This window comes from Notechis scutatus, chromosome 3, assembly GCF_049901735.1.
Source record: "Notechis scutatus isolate UNSWTSFEM ecotype Mainland chromosome 3, rNotScu1.2, whole genome shotgun sequence".
NCBI classification, from domain to species: Eukaryota; Metazoa; Chordata; class Lepidosauria; order Squamata; family Elapidae; genus Notechis; species Notechis scutatus.
The window spans coordinates 39,185,460-39,202,123 of NC_142011.1; the positions used below are offsets into that span (position 1 = coordinate 39,185,460).

Sequence of the window (16,664 nt, forward strand, 5' to 3'; positions counted from 1 at the left end):
ATTATTTTGGTTTTACATTGGCTAAATTATTTCTCAAAAACTTGTAGAATTATGATCTTGTAAAGATGATGAGACTACTGTAAGAGATTGTTAACTCTTTCCTACAGTTATAAAAATCCTGAGATTTCCTTAAGAGAAAGAAGACAATTATTTTAAATTAAATCTGTATAGTGATTTAATTTAAATTAATTAAATTACAATTGAGGGGAGAGTTTATGACCTTTAGAACCCAATTACAAGCAAGAATCAAAAGATTACCAATCATAAAAGGAGGTAGGGAGTAAAGAGAAAGAAGAAAAATTCAGATGCAAAGTAGGAATGTAGGAAGCATATACAGAATCAACCACAAAGAACTAAAATGCCTATACACTAATGCTCAAAGTTTAGGTAACAAACAGGGTGAACTTGAAATACTAGTATATGAGGGCAAGTATGTTATAGTTACCATTACAAAAACTTGGTGGGTTGAAACTGATGACTGGAATGTACTAATAAAAGGATATAAACTATTCAAAAGAAACAGACCTAACAAAAGAGGAGGTGGAGTTGCATTATGTTAGATCACTTCCTCTCTACAAGAGGTGCAAACAAGAAAGAACGAAAGCCTTTCAGAATGCATATTGGTCAACATAAAAGGAAAAAAAGAATGACATTGCCATAGGTGTATACTACAGGCCACCTAACCAAGCAGAAGAAATAGATGAACTTTTTGCTAATCAGTTAATCAACGTATGTAGGAAACACACCACAATAGAGTAATGGGGGACTTTAACTCTCCTGACATGAATTGGGAGACAAACTCTGCAACAAGTGGGAGATTGAACAGAGTCCTCACCAATCCAGCTGACAACATCACACGAAAGGTAAAGAAGACAACTAGCAGGACAGCTATATTGGACCTTATTCTTACCAACAGCAAAAAAAGTGATAGAGGGAATTGAAGTTACAGGATCCTTATGGGAGAGTGACCATACCACATTAGAATTCATTATAAAACAGACACAAGCAACAGAGCATAATCAAATCAGTGCCTTAGACTTTAAAAGAGCAGATTTTAATGAATTCAGAGAGAGCTTGAGAAGGATTCCATGGATGAAAATCAAAGAGAAATCGACTCTAGAATCTTGGGAAATTCTGAAAAATACAATTATAAAAGCCCAGTCCAGTTCAATACCACTAAAAAAGACAACCAAGAAAAAGCCAACATGGTTGCACAGAGAACTCTCAGACCAACTGAGAGAAAAAAGAGATAAGTACAAAAATTGGAAAGAGGGACACATAACTAAGGCAGAATACAAACCAATAGCCCGAACTTACAAAGATGAAATTAGGAAAGCTAAGACTTTGAATGAAGTAAGATTTGCAACAGATGTCAAAAGCAATAAAAAAGTTTCCTTCAACACAAGAAAAATAAACAAGAAAAATTGGCCCACTGATGGAGAAGATGGCAAAGAAGTAACAGGCAGTAGAGAGAAAACAAAACTGCTTAATATTAATACCTGGAAAGATACTGGAAAAGATAATAAAAAAACAGATCTGCCAACATCTACAAATAAGTAAAGTGCTAGCAGTCAGCACGCGTTTGTTAAGAACAGATCATGCCAAACCAATCTATTTCATTCTTCAACATAGTAGACCAGTGAAATACTGTGGACATAATATACTTAAGATTTCAGCAAGGCATTCGACAAAGTAGACTACAACCTACTTCTTGGTAAGCTAGAAAAAAGTGAGATAGCACCACCACCAGATGGATTTGCAACTGGCTGACAAACCGTACTCAACGAGTAGTCCTTAATGGGTCTAAGTCTACATGGAGGGAAGTAAGCAGTGGGGTGCCACAAGGTTCCGTCTTAGGCCCAGTATTCTTCAATATCTTCATTAACAACATAGATGAGGGAATAGAAGGGGAATTTACCAAATTTGCAGATGATGCAATCCTAAATTGCATTAACAAAGGGATACAATCAAGATCAAGTGAGGTACCAACACCACTCTATAAAGCCTTAGTAAGACCACACCTAGAGTGCTGCATCCAGTTTTGGTCACCACACTATAAAAAAGATGTTGAGACTCTAGAAAAAGTACAGAGAAGAGCAACCAGGATGATTAGGGCACTGAAAACTAAAATGTATGAAGAACTGTTACAGGAACTGGGCATGGCTAGTCTAGTGAAGAGAAAGACCAGGGGAGACATGATAGCAGTTTTCCAATATTTGAGGGGCTGCCACAGACAGGAAGGGGTCAAGCTATTTTCTAAAGTACCCGAAGGCCAGACAAGAAATAATGGATGGAAACTGAATAAGGAGATATTTAACCTGGAAATAAGGAGAAACTTTCTGACAGTGAGAACAATCAACCAATGGAACAGCTTGCCCTCGGAAGTTGTGGGAGCGCCATCACTTGAGACTTTCAAGAAGAGATTGGATTCCCATCTGTCAAAAATATTTGTATAATTTCTGGCAAAATGGGTGGAATACAAGTTTAATAAATTAAATATTTAAATAAAAAGACTTTTTTTTGTGACCTTCGGACAACAAAGTCAAAGGGGAAGCCAGATTCACTTAACAATCACATTACTACCATAACAACTGTAGTGATTCCCTTAACTAATGTGTCAAGAAAGGTTGTAAAATAGGGCAAAATTCATTTAACAAATGTCTCACCTAGAAACAGAGATTTTGGTCTCAATTGTGGTCATAAGTCGAGGACTACCTGCACTTTTAACTGACCTAGCCATTTAATCATTACTATTTTGAATAACTTCCACTAACTTTCAGTCTATTTCCAAGATGATTTCAAGTGTTAATGTCTGCATTTAACACCATAATTATAATTAACAAAAATAACTTTGGCTGTAGACTTGACAGACTTGAATAATGTTAGATGCTACTTGAAGAGTTGTTAAGTAGTCTAGTAGCACTTTAAGTGTCAATTTTTTATTTTACTTCAATGTAATTACATCAAGCCTATACACATCCTTGTTCATATAGAGTTAACAATTCTAAGAAAGACTGTGTATATTGACAATTGGTTGCTTTTTGTTATGAAGCTTCCACCATTAATGACCTTCTTTAAAGAATAAAACAAGTAAGTCTTACTACAATTTATGCCTATATAACTAAAGATAAAGAGATAAAGATTAGAGAAACATAATTCATTCTGTCCATATATTATTACATATTACATCCATACAGGTGAAACTCGAAAAATTAGAATATTGTGCAAACGTTCATTTATTTCAGTAATGCAACTTAAAAGGTGAACCTAATATATGAGATAGACTCATTACATGCAAAGCAAGATAGTTCAAGCCATGATGTGTCATAATTGAGATGATTATGACTTAGAGCTCATGAAAACCTCAAATCCACAATCTCAGAAAATTAGAATATTGTGAAAAGGTTCAATATTCTAGGCTCAAAGTGTCCCACTCTAATCAGCTAATTAAGCCATAACACCTGCAAAGGGTTCCTGAGCCTTTAAATGGTCTCTCAGTCTGGTTCAGTAGGAATCACAATCATGGGAAAGACTGCTGACCTGACAGTTGTGCAGAAAACCATCATTGACACCCTCCATAAGGAGGGAAAGCCTCAAAAGGTAATTGCAAAAGAAGTTGGATGTTCCCAAAGTGCTGTATCAAAGCACATTAATAGAAAGTTATGTGGAAGGGAAAAGTGTGGAAGAAAAAGGTGCACAAGCAGCAGGGATGACTACAGCCTGGAGAGGATTGTCAGGAAAAGGCCATTCAAATGGGTTGGGGACTTTCACAAGGAGTGGACTGAGGCTGGAGTCAGTGCATCAAGAGCCACCACACACAGACAGATCCTGGACATGGGCTTCAAATGTCTTATTCCTCTTGTCAAGCCACTCCTGAGCAACAAACCTCAGAAGCGTCTTACCTGGGCTAAAGAAAAACAGAACTGTTCTGTTGCTCAGTGGTCCAAAGTCCTCTTTTCTGATGAGAGCAACTTTTGCATCTCATTTGGAAACCAAGGACCCAGAGTCTGGAGGAAGAATGGAGAGGCACACACTGCAAGATGCTTGAAGTCGAGTGTGAAGTTTCCACAGTCTGTGTTGATTTGGGGAGCCATGTCATCTGCTCGTATTGGTCCACTGTGCTTCATTAAGTCCAGGGTCAACACAGCCATCTACCAGGAGATTTTGGAGCACTTCATGCTTCCTCTGCAGAGGAGCTTTATGGGGATGCTGACTTCATTTTCCAGCAGGACTTGGCACCTGCCCACACTGCCAAAAGCACCAAAACCTGGTTCAATGATTGTGGGATTACTGTGCTTGATTGGCCAGCAAACTCGTCTGACCTGAATCCCAATAGAGAATCTATGGGGCATTGCCAAGCGAAAGATGAGAGACATGAGACCGAACAATGCAGAAGAGCTGAAAGCCGCTATTGAAGCATCCTGGTCTTCCATAACACCTCAGCAGTGCCACAGGCTGATAGCTTCTATGCCACACCGCATTGAGGCAGTAATTGCTGCAAAAGGGGCCCAAACCAAGTACTGAGTACATATGCATGCTTATACTTTTCAGAGATCCGATATTGTTCTATGTACATTCTTTGTTTTATTGATTGCATGTAATATTCTAATTTTCTGAGATTTGGGGTTTTCATGAGCTGTAAGCCATAATCATCACAATTATGACACATCACAGCTTGAACTATCTTGCTTTGCATGTAATGAGTCTATCTCATATATTAGGTTCACCTTTTAAGTTGCATTGCTGAAATAAATGAACTTTTGCACAATATTCTAATTTTTCGAGTTTCACCTGTATATGACACACAAATGTGATAGAATTTAATTTTGCAAATGTTTACTATTGAAGAAAATTTTTTAAATATTGGTAAATAGTGTCACAGTCTAGTTAAATTATGCCAGTCTGTCTGAGGAACATTTATCTGTATTTTTTAAGGAGGGCTAAACTGCAATCCTGGGGAATCATCTCAGATATTCAGTAATTTTAAAATATACCAGCGAGAAATTCAAAGATTGTCCTTGCACTAAATATTGCAACTTAAGATTTTGGGTGAAATATATTAAATATGAGCATCTATTTATTTTCCCAACATTTATATTTACAAAGCCTTGGTAGAGGCATAGTAGCAGAAGGCTTGATTCTGCATGAATCTTTTCAGCTGTTTTTACAAATATTGTTAATTTATCGTGTGGCATGTTTCATATAAAAAATTTCACCAAGAATCATCTCAGTTTATATGGTACCTGAAAGCCTAAACTGCTGAAAAACTGCTATTTATCAACCATGTGATACTTCATAGGAAGAAAAAAATATGAGCTAGCTTTAATCTTTATCTGTTTTCTTTTAGTTTAACAAATCTCATTTGTAACGATGAATCCAAAACTGATCTATGACAATGGAAGTATTATAGAAAAAATGCTTTTGCTGAAAAGAGATTCTAGTGTTAAATGTACTGAAGTAAATGATGACTCTAAAATGCTCCACTAAGATTATGTCTGTTTTCATCCTTATCAAGTTGGCATAAATATCACCAGTGAACTACTATTATGTTTTAGATAAAGTAAAATACAGAATTCTTCTTTTTTTAAAGAGTGATGTAATATCTCACACTAGTCAGGCCAAGCTGTCTACGGATCATTTATCTAGGTCTTTAAGAAGGACTAAACTGTATTTTACATTATTCACAAGATTACACAAAACAACCTAGCTTAGTTATTAACAATAATTTCCTGTCTAATGATTAGACAGTACAGATATGCAAAGCATTCTGAACACGAATCTTCAATGCATGGAACTGTACTTTTGGACGTCTGGATCTATGTGTGTTCCAGAAGGAACTGTTAAGGGAGAAACAGTGGGAAAAAGTCAAGGACATTAGCAGAGTCGTTAAGGACAAACAAAGAAAGAAAAGTGCTAAAAAGGATGGAGAGGGGATTGTGAGCTGGTTGAACATGATCTGTTTAAAACAAAGGACACTGACAGTGGTAACTTGGTAACTCACAGAGTGATATGAGGAATGAAAGCACAAAGGAGGTTAGAAAGAGGTAAGGGTGATGTACTCCTAATCATTCCATAAGACACTTCTAGTTATTAATTTTTTTATCTGAAACCTGGAATAAATAGCGTGAGCCATGTATGTAAAATGCGCAGCTATATAAATTGAATGGATGGATGATGAATGAATGAATATCTAGGTTTTGATTCTGCCAAACAGTAGTTCACATGAAATGGTTCAGCTGAACTTTCAAAACACCTCATTTCCTATTTCATATTCACTCATACTTGGAAACTTGAGAACTGAAATTAATATTTTAATGTAGTAAACAAGATTAATTTATAATCAAAAAGATTCAGAAGACTGAATTTACATTTTGCAAAAAGTAAATTACGAAAATATCACGAGCTTAAATAAATATACCAAATCAATTCTACATTTTGTTCCAATTTTAAGAAGAGATCTAACAAAACCAATAATCTGTGGAGAATACTGTAGAACCTACCCCAATACAACTCTGAAATATGCCTTATTCATACAATGGGAAAAATCTAATTATGAAATGTCTAGAGCCGAAACTGAGATTCCATTTTCAAATATATTCTTATATATTTGGGGGAGAAAGTAAATTGCTGAGTGACCAGAAAATGTCAGTCTGTAGACAGAAACATCCATTAGTTCAGCAAATGTAATGATAGCTCTATATGTGTCATGTAAAGGTTTCAAACACAAAATGGTTCGTAAAGATTTCAACATGGATAAGTTTCTTGGAAAAAAAATCGGTTAAATGCAATGGCATGTAAAGGCATCTTGTCCAAGCAGGAAGAAATGTAGCTTGTACAAATACAGCCTTTCTAAAGTTTTCTGATTATCCATTCTGCTAGAGTTCCTCAATGGCCTATCCTATTGGATCCTTTGATGTTTAGGAGTAAAGGTGTCAGGAAAGCCCAATATGTAAATGTATTTCTTTTCCCATATTTTAAAAAAAGCCTAATTATTTATATTCCATCAAACTACACAAGGTTTTAAGTAATACAAAGACTACATGGTCAGAATTACCCTTTATTCCATTAACCATCTGAATATGAAACCAACCAACATAAATAGTTAGTTTGAGTAACTATCGGAGGGTTAGGATCAAATTTAATAGGAATCTTTTCCTTGTTAGTTCCTGTTGTGGTTAGCCGGCAGCAGGTGCAGATGGCTGAGGAGAGCGATGACTCTGATGAGGGGTCAGGACCATCAGGGAATGGACTGCTGCCTTCAGAGATTGTGGGGGTTGGCAACAGTGACGAGGAGGTTCCCGAGGAGCCTGTGCCAAGTGCACGTGCACAAAGGACTATTCAGAGGAAAGAATAATTACAGCAGCACAGGCGACTCGGGAGTAAGGCTGCAAGGTAATGGCCCCTCCCGCAAGAGGATAAAAGCCAGGTTTGGAAAAGCGTTCTTTGCAGACAGCAAAGAAGCTCTTAAACTCAATTGGTGGACATCTTAGTTCGTGTTTGGAGAATTTTGTAAATTCGTTCTTATCTCTGGGTTTCTGGCAGCCTTGACAAACAACTTGGCAAGGCTCTTTCTTGTCGGAGCTAATTAGTGGAAAGTAGCCTTCAGAACAGAATTCCTTATTAAATCTTAAAAGGTGGGGGCTGCTGCCTTTGTCTGTGTTTGCTCTTTGGGAACCTGGTTGGGTCAGAACAGTTCCTAATTAGTTTGGCCACGTATAAAAAGTAGAAGAAACTTGGAGAACAATCAGCTTATGTGCACAAGCGTACTACTTACAGTATATACAACTAGACAGAATTCTTAGCAAGTCTCATTTAACATTATATCTGAATGCAGTTAACTTCAAAGATAGCCTTAAACAAAGCATATTGCACTAAATATGCACTAGCCAGTTAAGATGCTACCAAACCATTATCCTCCCCCTCTCTCACTCCAGCATGATAACAGCATTATCTGACACTACCAATATACAAAACACATTTATTATTATACTCAAGAAGAAAGCAGCATGTGAAAAATTGAGGATGGCTATGCTTCAAAAGAATAAAACTGAACGAAGAAATTTGCAGATATAGAAAAAAATAACTTTGTGAAAGAAAGTAGTTTTTAAAATCTGGGTGTTTTGTGTTCAATGGTTTGTACAGTGAAAAACAAGCAATTTTAACTGAAGTACTATAATGAACAAGGCTGACACCTCATCCTACTTACCACCACGTGGTGGTTTATTCTTTGAGGTAAGGATCACAAAACCAAATCCTTCATTTTCCTTTCGTTGCAGTACTACATTATAAGCTTCTGGGAACTGTTTGTTGATTATCTCTTGTCGGTTAAGTCTAGGAGAGCCACTCTGGGAGATGAAAGGAACTTCAGATGTTATTTCTTCTTCTGGTTGTTTATCAGCTAGGAACAACATAAACAGAAACAAATAAGCAAAAATGTTGATCAAAGCAAACATATATTATTGATAATCTGTATGTGCAGAGCACTCAAAATTTAAAGAGTAATGTAACCCACAACACATATATTCAATTTTATTCAAAAGGAATTAACAAAAATATGCTATGTTAAGTTTAGCAACAGAAATGGCTTTTCCAAACTGCTGCATACATTTCAACCCCATTTTCAGTGGAAGGCTAACCAGCAGGTAATTTGAAAACTAGTTTCTAATCTGAGCATTCATTAAACATTTAGAGACAAAAATCCATAAAGCATCCCCCCCCCTCCCTCCCTCTCCCTCTCTGTTTACACAAACACACACACACACACACACGCACCATGATTTGTCTCCCTAAGGAGGTAAACTAATTTGTTGCAAATACACCTCCTTACAATGAAAAAGTCTTTCATTTTTCCGCAAACACTTTCATTGGAATTTTCATATTGAATCCTACAATATTCATAGAAAACCCGCATCTGCTCTTGCATAAATCTGGCCTTGACTTACAGGTAGGCCTTGACTTACAACCATTCATTTAGTGACTGAAGTTACAGCAGCAGTGAAAAAAGTGACCAAATTTAGACACTTGGCAACTAATGTATTTATGATGGCTGCAGTGTCCCAGGGTCATGTGATCACCTTTTGTGACCTTCTGACAAGCAAAGTCAATGGGGAAGCCAGATTCACTTAAGAACCATGCTACTAACTTAGCAACTGCAGTGATTCGCTTAACAACTCTGGCAAGAAAGATTGTAAAATAGGACAAAACTCACTAACAACTGTCTTACTTAGCAATTGACATTTTGGGCTCAATTGTGATTTTAAGTAGAGAATTCCCTGTATTTGCATGGTAGTTATAGAAAACTAACACTTTGTCCCTTAAATCCTTGGAGCATTAGGTTTTTATTTTCCCTGCATGGCTGGTTGGAATGTACGTTACAATGCTTTTAACAATTATCCCAACTCCTCTAAGGCCACATTATTCTCCTCACAGAGAAGGAATTGGAAGATAATGACAATTAGTCAGCCATGGCAATATTTCACTGCAGGGAGTCCTGGGCTAATGATCCTTCATTCAGTGATTGTTTAAAATTATGACAGAAGAAATGACCACACAGATCCTTTTAATAACTCAACTACTGGATAATAATAAAGAAAGAAATGACTCATATTTAGAGATTACACAGTTTGATCCTGCATATTAAGGTTTCTGTACAGTGACTAAGAACTTATCCCACAGTGAAAACCTTATTTTAAAATACAAGCTGTATTTTAAAATACAAGCTGTAGTTTACTGGGCTGTAGCAAGCCAACCAGCAAGCCAGTAAATCACAGACCAGTTATATCAGCTCTGAACCAAGAGAAAGTGATGTGCAGTAACTATTGAAGCATCGGTATGTTTGCTTCTATGGACGTTTTTGAACTAGTGATTGATATTTAATTCAATGTGATAATTTTTATATATGAATTATTTTTTGTGACAAATTATGATTCTCTTCTGTTATAATTTTAAACTCTAATGTGCAAAATGGTTCATAAATGAATTAACCCATGAAGAAAACAGCTGCTTTAGGATAGTTTGTGTCTGAACCGAATTTGTTGTGGTTTGTCGGCAGCAGATGTGGACAGCTGAGATCTCGGAGAGCGAGGACTCAGATGAGGGGCCTGCTTGTGAGGCAGGGATGGGGCCAGGACCAACAGAGAGTGGAATGCTGCCTTTGGAGATTGTGGAGGCTGGCAACAGTGATGAAGAGGTCCCCGAAGAGCCTGTGCTCAAAAGAAAGAGCAGCTGCAGCAGCACGGGCAACTTGGGAGTAAGGCTGCAAGGTAATGGCCCCTCCCTCAAGAGATAAAAGCCAGCTGAGAAACCAGAATTCTTTGCAGGAAGCAAATAAGTTTTTGCCCTCAAGCTTTGTGGATGTTTGGAATATCTTGGTTGGTATTTGGAGACTCTTTGTGTTTGAAATATTTCTTAGTAACTTTATCTACTGTTCTTGACAACCTTGTACCACCTTCTCAAGGCTCGTTCTTATCAGAGATAATTAATTTGAAACAGCCTTTTAACTGTGAAGGAACGGAATTCATAAAGAATCATTAAGAGGTTTTTCTGTTACTTCTGTTTCGTGTTTGTTTCCTTGGAACAAGGTTTGGGTCAGAGCAACATTTGACTGGCTTTAGAAAAACAAAAAGATGCCATTTTGCTTTGGATACAGATTGAAATGTAAAAGTATTTTGAGCAAAACTGCTTTGGTGGGAGGAGGAAGAATGTGAAGAATTTGAGGACACTCATGGTTTTAGGACCCGAAGAGAGGGAGAAAAAAGAAGATGCTAAGTTGATAGGTGGGCAGGCCAACTGTTGGGACATCTTGAGTTTGCACATCTGAGGAATAGCAAGGAAGGAAGAGAAATGAAGACAATGGGAAGACAAGTAGGATAAGATGTACCTCTGAGGAAAGAACATGATGGCACTGAAACCCAGTGTTACCCTATTTGTCACATATAAACATTTTAAGGGCAGGGGTGTCAAACTCGTGCCGTCACGGCGTCATCAGGACTTTTTTCCTTCCGCTAAACCAGGCGAGGGCGCGGCAAGCACGTGACGCATCTGGCCCCTGGCTGCGAGTTTGACTCCCCTGATTTAGGGATATCTGCAGGTTTTATTTTGGGCCAAAACTAGGAACAAAATAGTTTTGGATTTTGTTTCTTGTGAGCCATGGCAAACTGGAATAGTACAGCAAGATGTCCATAATGTAATGTCTTGGTTTCAAGTTCAAAACAATTTTCTGTTTCAGGCACACTTCTAATAAAAGAGCATCATATTAAAAATGCACAACAGATGTTATGGCAATGACAGTCCTATGAGTCCCTTGCAACTAAACTACCATTATAATCTGCAATAAACTATAATTTATTAAGCCACCATAAGCTACAGATGGTCTATTTAATAACCACTCTGTCAGTGATTATTTTAACTTATGACAGCACTGAATGAGCAGTATTTACAACCATCTCAAAGTTCCAGCCATGGTCATGTGATTGCAATCTGGATGCTCAGCAACCAGCTCACAATTACAACATTGTAGCATCCTGTGATAATGGCACATTAGCATGGATTGGCAACAGGTTTTTTTGTTTTAACTGGCAGTGTTTTATAGTTTTTAAAATGATTTTATATGTCTTAATCTTTGATTAAAAGCTGTTCAGATTTGGCTGAAAGATGGGCAGCTACATATGTTTTAAACAAACAGTCACATTTGCAACCTTTGTTAGGAATGATAGTCACCTAACAGTTGGGTCGGCAATATATAAACCAGGATAGTCATTTAATACTGTTGTATCTTTAAGAGAATGTTGTAATTGTGATTGGTTGAGGTTCCTCCAACAGCCATAAGATGGAGCCAGAAATCTGGTTTGCTCTTCTTGCATTTCCCTATTGCCTTTTGCCTGATCGTCGTTCTGCTTGGATTGCTGTGAGTCTTGAAAACTGTTAGCAAACTCCGTTTACTGAACTTTGTTTATGATACTGGACTTTGTTTTTGGATTATCCCTGGACTGATTGTATTGAATACTACCTGCTTTAACAGTGTATGATTTGGACTGTTTGTTGGACTTTGTTTACCCATTTACTGGAAGTAAAACCTACATTTTACTATTCAGTGTATCTGTATGCTGGTTGTGTGTTATTCCTCACTACTCTCACTACGTTTCCCTGAGTGCACTCATTCTCCTAATGGGGAATACCTTAACAACCTTCACTAAGGCTTCTGGCAAGCAAAATCAGTGGAGAAGTCACTTTTTACTCCAGTTTATATCAGATTATGCTTGGTCTGGAAAGCAATAAGTATATTTTGGAGTGTCCCTACTCCTCACATTTTGGGGAATCCTGGGCCAGCTTAAACTCCCAGACTGTCTTTCAGAACCATCACATGAGCCTATATTCTATTACTTTTCAAGTTACTAATACATGTGTCATCAAAGCCAAGTGGCTCTCCTTCAGAAAGCTAAAACAGATAAAAAGCCTTCTTGCCATAGATATTACAAAACTGTCTAGCATCAATGCTAGATCCAGGATAACCCTCAAAACTGAAACTTCATTATTAAGGAGAACTGCCACCTTATACAGAACATGTTTACGTTCCCAATCCTAAAAACCAACGCTGGGAATAAGTAACAATACACATACTTTATGCCACTGTGTCACAAACATCTCTTTTGAAAGCTGTATAGTATTACCATGTGAATTGCCGTTTTTAAAAATCACATCTCATTTTTGTTTTCATTCAACCCATTTAATGCTGCTGATAATATGAACAGCAAAAGTAAGGATTCTATCATTCCAGTTATCTTGTAGGAGACATTGTCAGCATAGAAATTTGATAGATTGACAGATAGATAGATAGATAGATAGAAATAGACCCATGATGGTGAACCTATGGCACGTGTGCCGGAAGTGGCATGCAGAGCCATTTCTCCGGGCATGCGGAGCCATCACCCGTTGCTCTTCCGGGTTCCAGAGTGCTGGCCAGCTGGACTTCATGTGCGCATGTGCACCAAAAACCAGAAGAGCAATCACCTGGTGAGCATGCACACTCCAGGAAGATGATCTTGTTTCAAATGTGCGCATGCGCGTCAGCCACTTGGTCTGGTTTCTGGTGTGTATGCGGGTGCAAAGACCAGCAAAGGAAAGAGTATTGGGCATGCATGCCAAAAGACCCAGAGAGGGACAGTGAAGCAGGACAGGCGGGCCGGGGCTTCCCTCCCTCTCCATCTAAGTGGGGTAGTTGCACGGCTCCAGCCCACGGCGCATCCGTGATCCGGAGCACCTGGCCAACTTGGGTGCCTCAGAAGAGCCGCCCGCCCCCCATGCAGCCCCCCGTTCCCACCACTTTTGCCAAGGTGGTGTGACTGTTTCTGTCCCCGGCGTTCCTCCCACCCAGCTCAGCATGCCGGCAATCAGGCCCTCAGCGGCATCTCCATTCAGGCAGCTTGCCTCCCCACTGGAAGCTCCTCCTCTAGCATTCCTCCTGGAAGTGGCAGCCCAACAGCCACTGCTGCTGCTGAGGGCGAGGGAGCAGCGGAGGCATGGACGGGCAGGCCAGGGCTTTCCTCCCTCCCGAGTGTGCTTCTTGCGTGGCCCCAACCCTCGAGGCTGCGGCACTGACACGCATCTGTGCTCCGGAGCACCTGGCTGGCTTGGGCCCCCCAGAAGTGTTGACCAGCCTCCCTTCCCAACACTTTTGCCAAGTAGGCGCGACTGCTTCTGTCCCTGGCGTTTCCTCCCATCTGGCTCAGCACGCCAGTGATCAGGCCCTCAGCGGCATCTCCATTCAAGTAGCTTGCCTCCCCACCAGAAGCTCCTCCTCCAACATCCCACCTGGAAGTGGCACTGCAACAGCCACCACCAATGGAGGCAAGGCGGCAGCGGGGGTGAGGACAGGAGGGCTGGGGCTTCCCTCCCTTCTTGAACGGTCCCAGCCATCCTGGCCAGCAGCTCTGCTCTCCTTGCTCTTCCGGGTTCCAGCACCAGCTTGGGCATGAGGCAGCCACCTACCCAACCAGCAAACGCTCTCCTGTGCACCCGAGTCAGCCAGGCACTCTGGAGCACAGATGCCGTGGGCTGGAAGGTTGGGGCCACGCAAGAAGCATGCGGGAGGGGAGGGAGGGAAGCCCTGGCCTGCCCGTCCATGCCTCCGCTACCCCCTTGCCCCCGGCAGCAGCAGCGGCTGGCGCACATGAGGTGGGTGTCCACATCAATCTCTGCAAAAAATAAAGAGAAGGCGTCGCTTTTGGGAGATTTCCTGTCTGGGGACAAAATCCAGGTGATCCCAAGGAAGGACGAATTTGCATTCTGTCTGGGTCCCCTGCCTTGAACTGGGAGAGAAAAAGACCCCTCCCCCTTCCCTTTGGATTGTTTTGTAGCTACAAATAACTGAATCACCGTGACAAACTCAAATATTCAGCGCTCAAACCCACCAGAATTCTGCCGTTCTTCAGCAGCAGCTTTTGCTTCAGGGCATCTGTGGACCCCCCCTTACCCTCCCCCATCTCTCCCTTCATAGGAGTTTTCCTCCCGGATCCGCTGCCACAAACAATCCAGAGTGCATTTGTGACGCTCCTTTACACGCCCCTTTCTTAGCTGAGCCAGGCTCCCTCAACCACCCTCCCAAAAGACCCAGGCGCTGCCCAGCAGCCCAGGCAGGATCCAACGGAATCCCTGCCCCCGTTGGAGAGAAAAGGGATCCAGTGGGAGAGCTTCTTGGAGAGGCTGGATGGGAGGAAGGAAGAAGCTCCCGGCAGGACGGAGCTCTTGGAAGGGCTCAAGGCTGGTCCCCAGGCTCTTTCTGGCCCTCCAGCTCTGCCTGGCTGCCTCCGCAAAGGGCTTGTCTGAGTCCGATGGGCAGGGGGCCGGGAGGGTCTCCGGGGCTGCAGAGTCCTTTGGGGGTCAGCAAAGGGAGCCGGGGGGGGGGGCTGAATGCTTCAGCTGATGGGGAGGGAGGGTGCCCCTGTGGAAAGGGTGGGGCAGTCTTGGAAGCTGCTTAAGGGAGGAAGGGAGACCAAGATCCTCTCCCCTCCCTTTTTTCTCTTTTGCTCCCTTGACACTTCCTTTGTATAGACTTGATGGCGTCCTTTCCTTTGATGGCGTCCTCGTCTCTCCCGCCCTCCACTTTGCCTTGGCAGGCTGCCCCGGAGTCCCTCCAGGAAAGCTGGGGTGAACACCGAGGAGCTTCCTCCCAGCTGGTGGCCAAGTTGACACTGCTTCCTTCCCATCGGGGCTCCGTCTCCAGAGCTGTGGGGGCCCCACCGAGGGGAGGGGGAGGGGGCAGGTGGGAAGGCAGGCTGCGTGGGGGGTGCACAGGAGCTAAGCCATGTGGAATGCTGGGGACAGAAACGGTCGCGCCTCCTTGGCAAAAGTGGTGGTAAGGGGGACTACGCGGGGGCAGCCAGCTCTTCTAAGGCACCCAAGCCGGCCAGGTGCTTCGGAGCATGGATGCACCATGGGCTGGAGCTGCACAACAACCCCGCTCAGGCGGAGAGGGAGGGAAGCCCCATCCTGCCCCTCAGCTCTGCCCCTCTTTGGGCTGTTGCACTGCCTCTTCCAGGTGGGATGCTGGAGGAGGAGCTGCCCGCATGGCTCGCTGGCATGGAGCAGTTGATCGCCCAGCCAGCAAATGCTCACCGGAGGAGTGCCAGGGTAAGAGGTGTGCTGGCTGGGAAGCAGTCACGCTCCCTTGGCAGAAGTGGGGTGTGTGTGTTTCTGCTGGCTTGTTCTCAGTGGCAGGCTGGAGAGGAGCGCTTCATCCCAGCCAGAGTTGGGTCAAAGCTCTCCCACCTTTTGGCTCTACAACCCAAACCCCAGGAACACCGACACCCTTTCTCTTCGAGGCCAGGAAGGGGCTCCAGCTTTCCAGCGGAGGGAGGCAGCATTCCCCACCCAACTTTCTTTCCCTGTCCAGGCCTGTGGAACTGGGTTGTCAGTAGGGATGTCCCACCATTCCGACAGGAGGCAGGCAGAGAGGCGCGAGGACCCTGGAAAGGCCAGGTTAATCCAGAGCATGCACACTGGTGAGCTGGTCTGTGCATTTGCACTGGCCAGGTGGATCCAGTGCATGCACACTGGCCAACTGGTCTGCGCATGCGCACCAGAAACCGGAAGACCAAGCACACCGGAAACCAGAAGATGTGTTTTTTCAATTTCCGGCATGCGGGAGCACACGCGCTCACGCCCACGCTTGGCACACTGTGCCAAAAAGGTTAGCCATCACTGATATAGATATACATACATACAGGCAGGATAGAAATATGGATCGACATGTTTACGTTAATCCTGCCATGATACAAAGTAGTACCAAGTGCAACAGTATACTCTTAATTAATAAGACATGGCACATACCACCAAAGTAGATTTTCCTGCGAACAGTCAGCAGCACCTGTCCATTTCGTGCAGCGCTTGTCATTAAATCCAGAACTTGCTTATGTGATTTCCCTTTCACTGGAATTCCATCAATGCATACAAGCTCATCAGCAGCACGGAGTCTACCATCTTTCTCTGCTGCTCCCAGTGGGATGATTGCTCCAATGTAGATCTAGAGCAATATGGGATAATTATAATTATACTTTGTAACTCAAAGACTAACTGTACCATCAACTACAATAGCAGTTGAAATGCTACTAGTAATACAAATTGGTTGGCAGTTTAAGTCCTGCTATAGAGCCTCATCATGGTGGGGA

The 16,664-nt window shown here is 41.9% G+C and overlaps 1 protein-coding gene across 4 annotated transcripts in view; it reads right to left on the reverse strand.

Moving 5' to 3' along the window:
- The window catches only part of MAGI3 (membrane associated guanylate kinase, WW and PDZ domain containing 3), a 128,687-nt gene that overhangs the window by 22,434 nt on the left and 89,589 nt on the right, over positions 1-16,664 (reverse strand). For all 4 annotated transcript variants that reach the window (XM_026675155.2, XM_026675154.2, XM_026675156.2 and 1 more), the window contains exons 14-15: positions 16,327-16,519; positions 8,207-8,398 (exon numbers count right to left, since the gene is read on the reverse strand). In XM_026675155.2, coding sequence (XP_026530940.2) covers positions 8,207-8,398; positions 16,327-16,519 — 385 coding nt within the window. The remainder of the gene's footprint in view (positions 1-8,206; positions 8,399-16,326; positions 16,520-16,664) is intronic.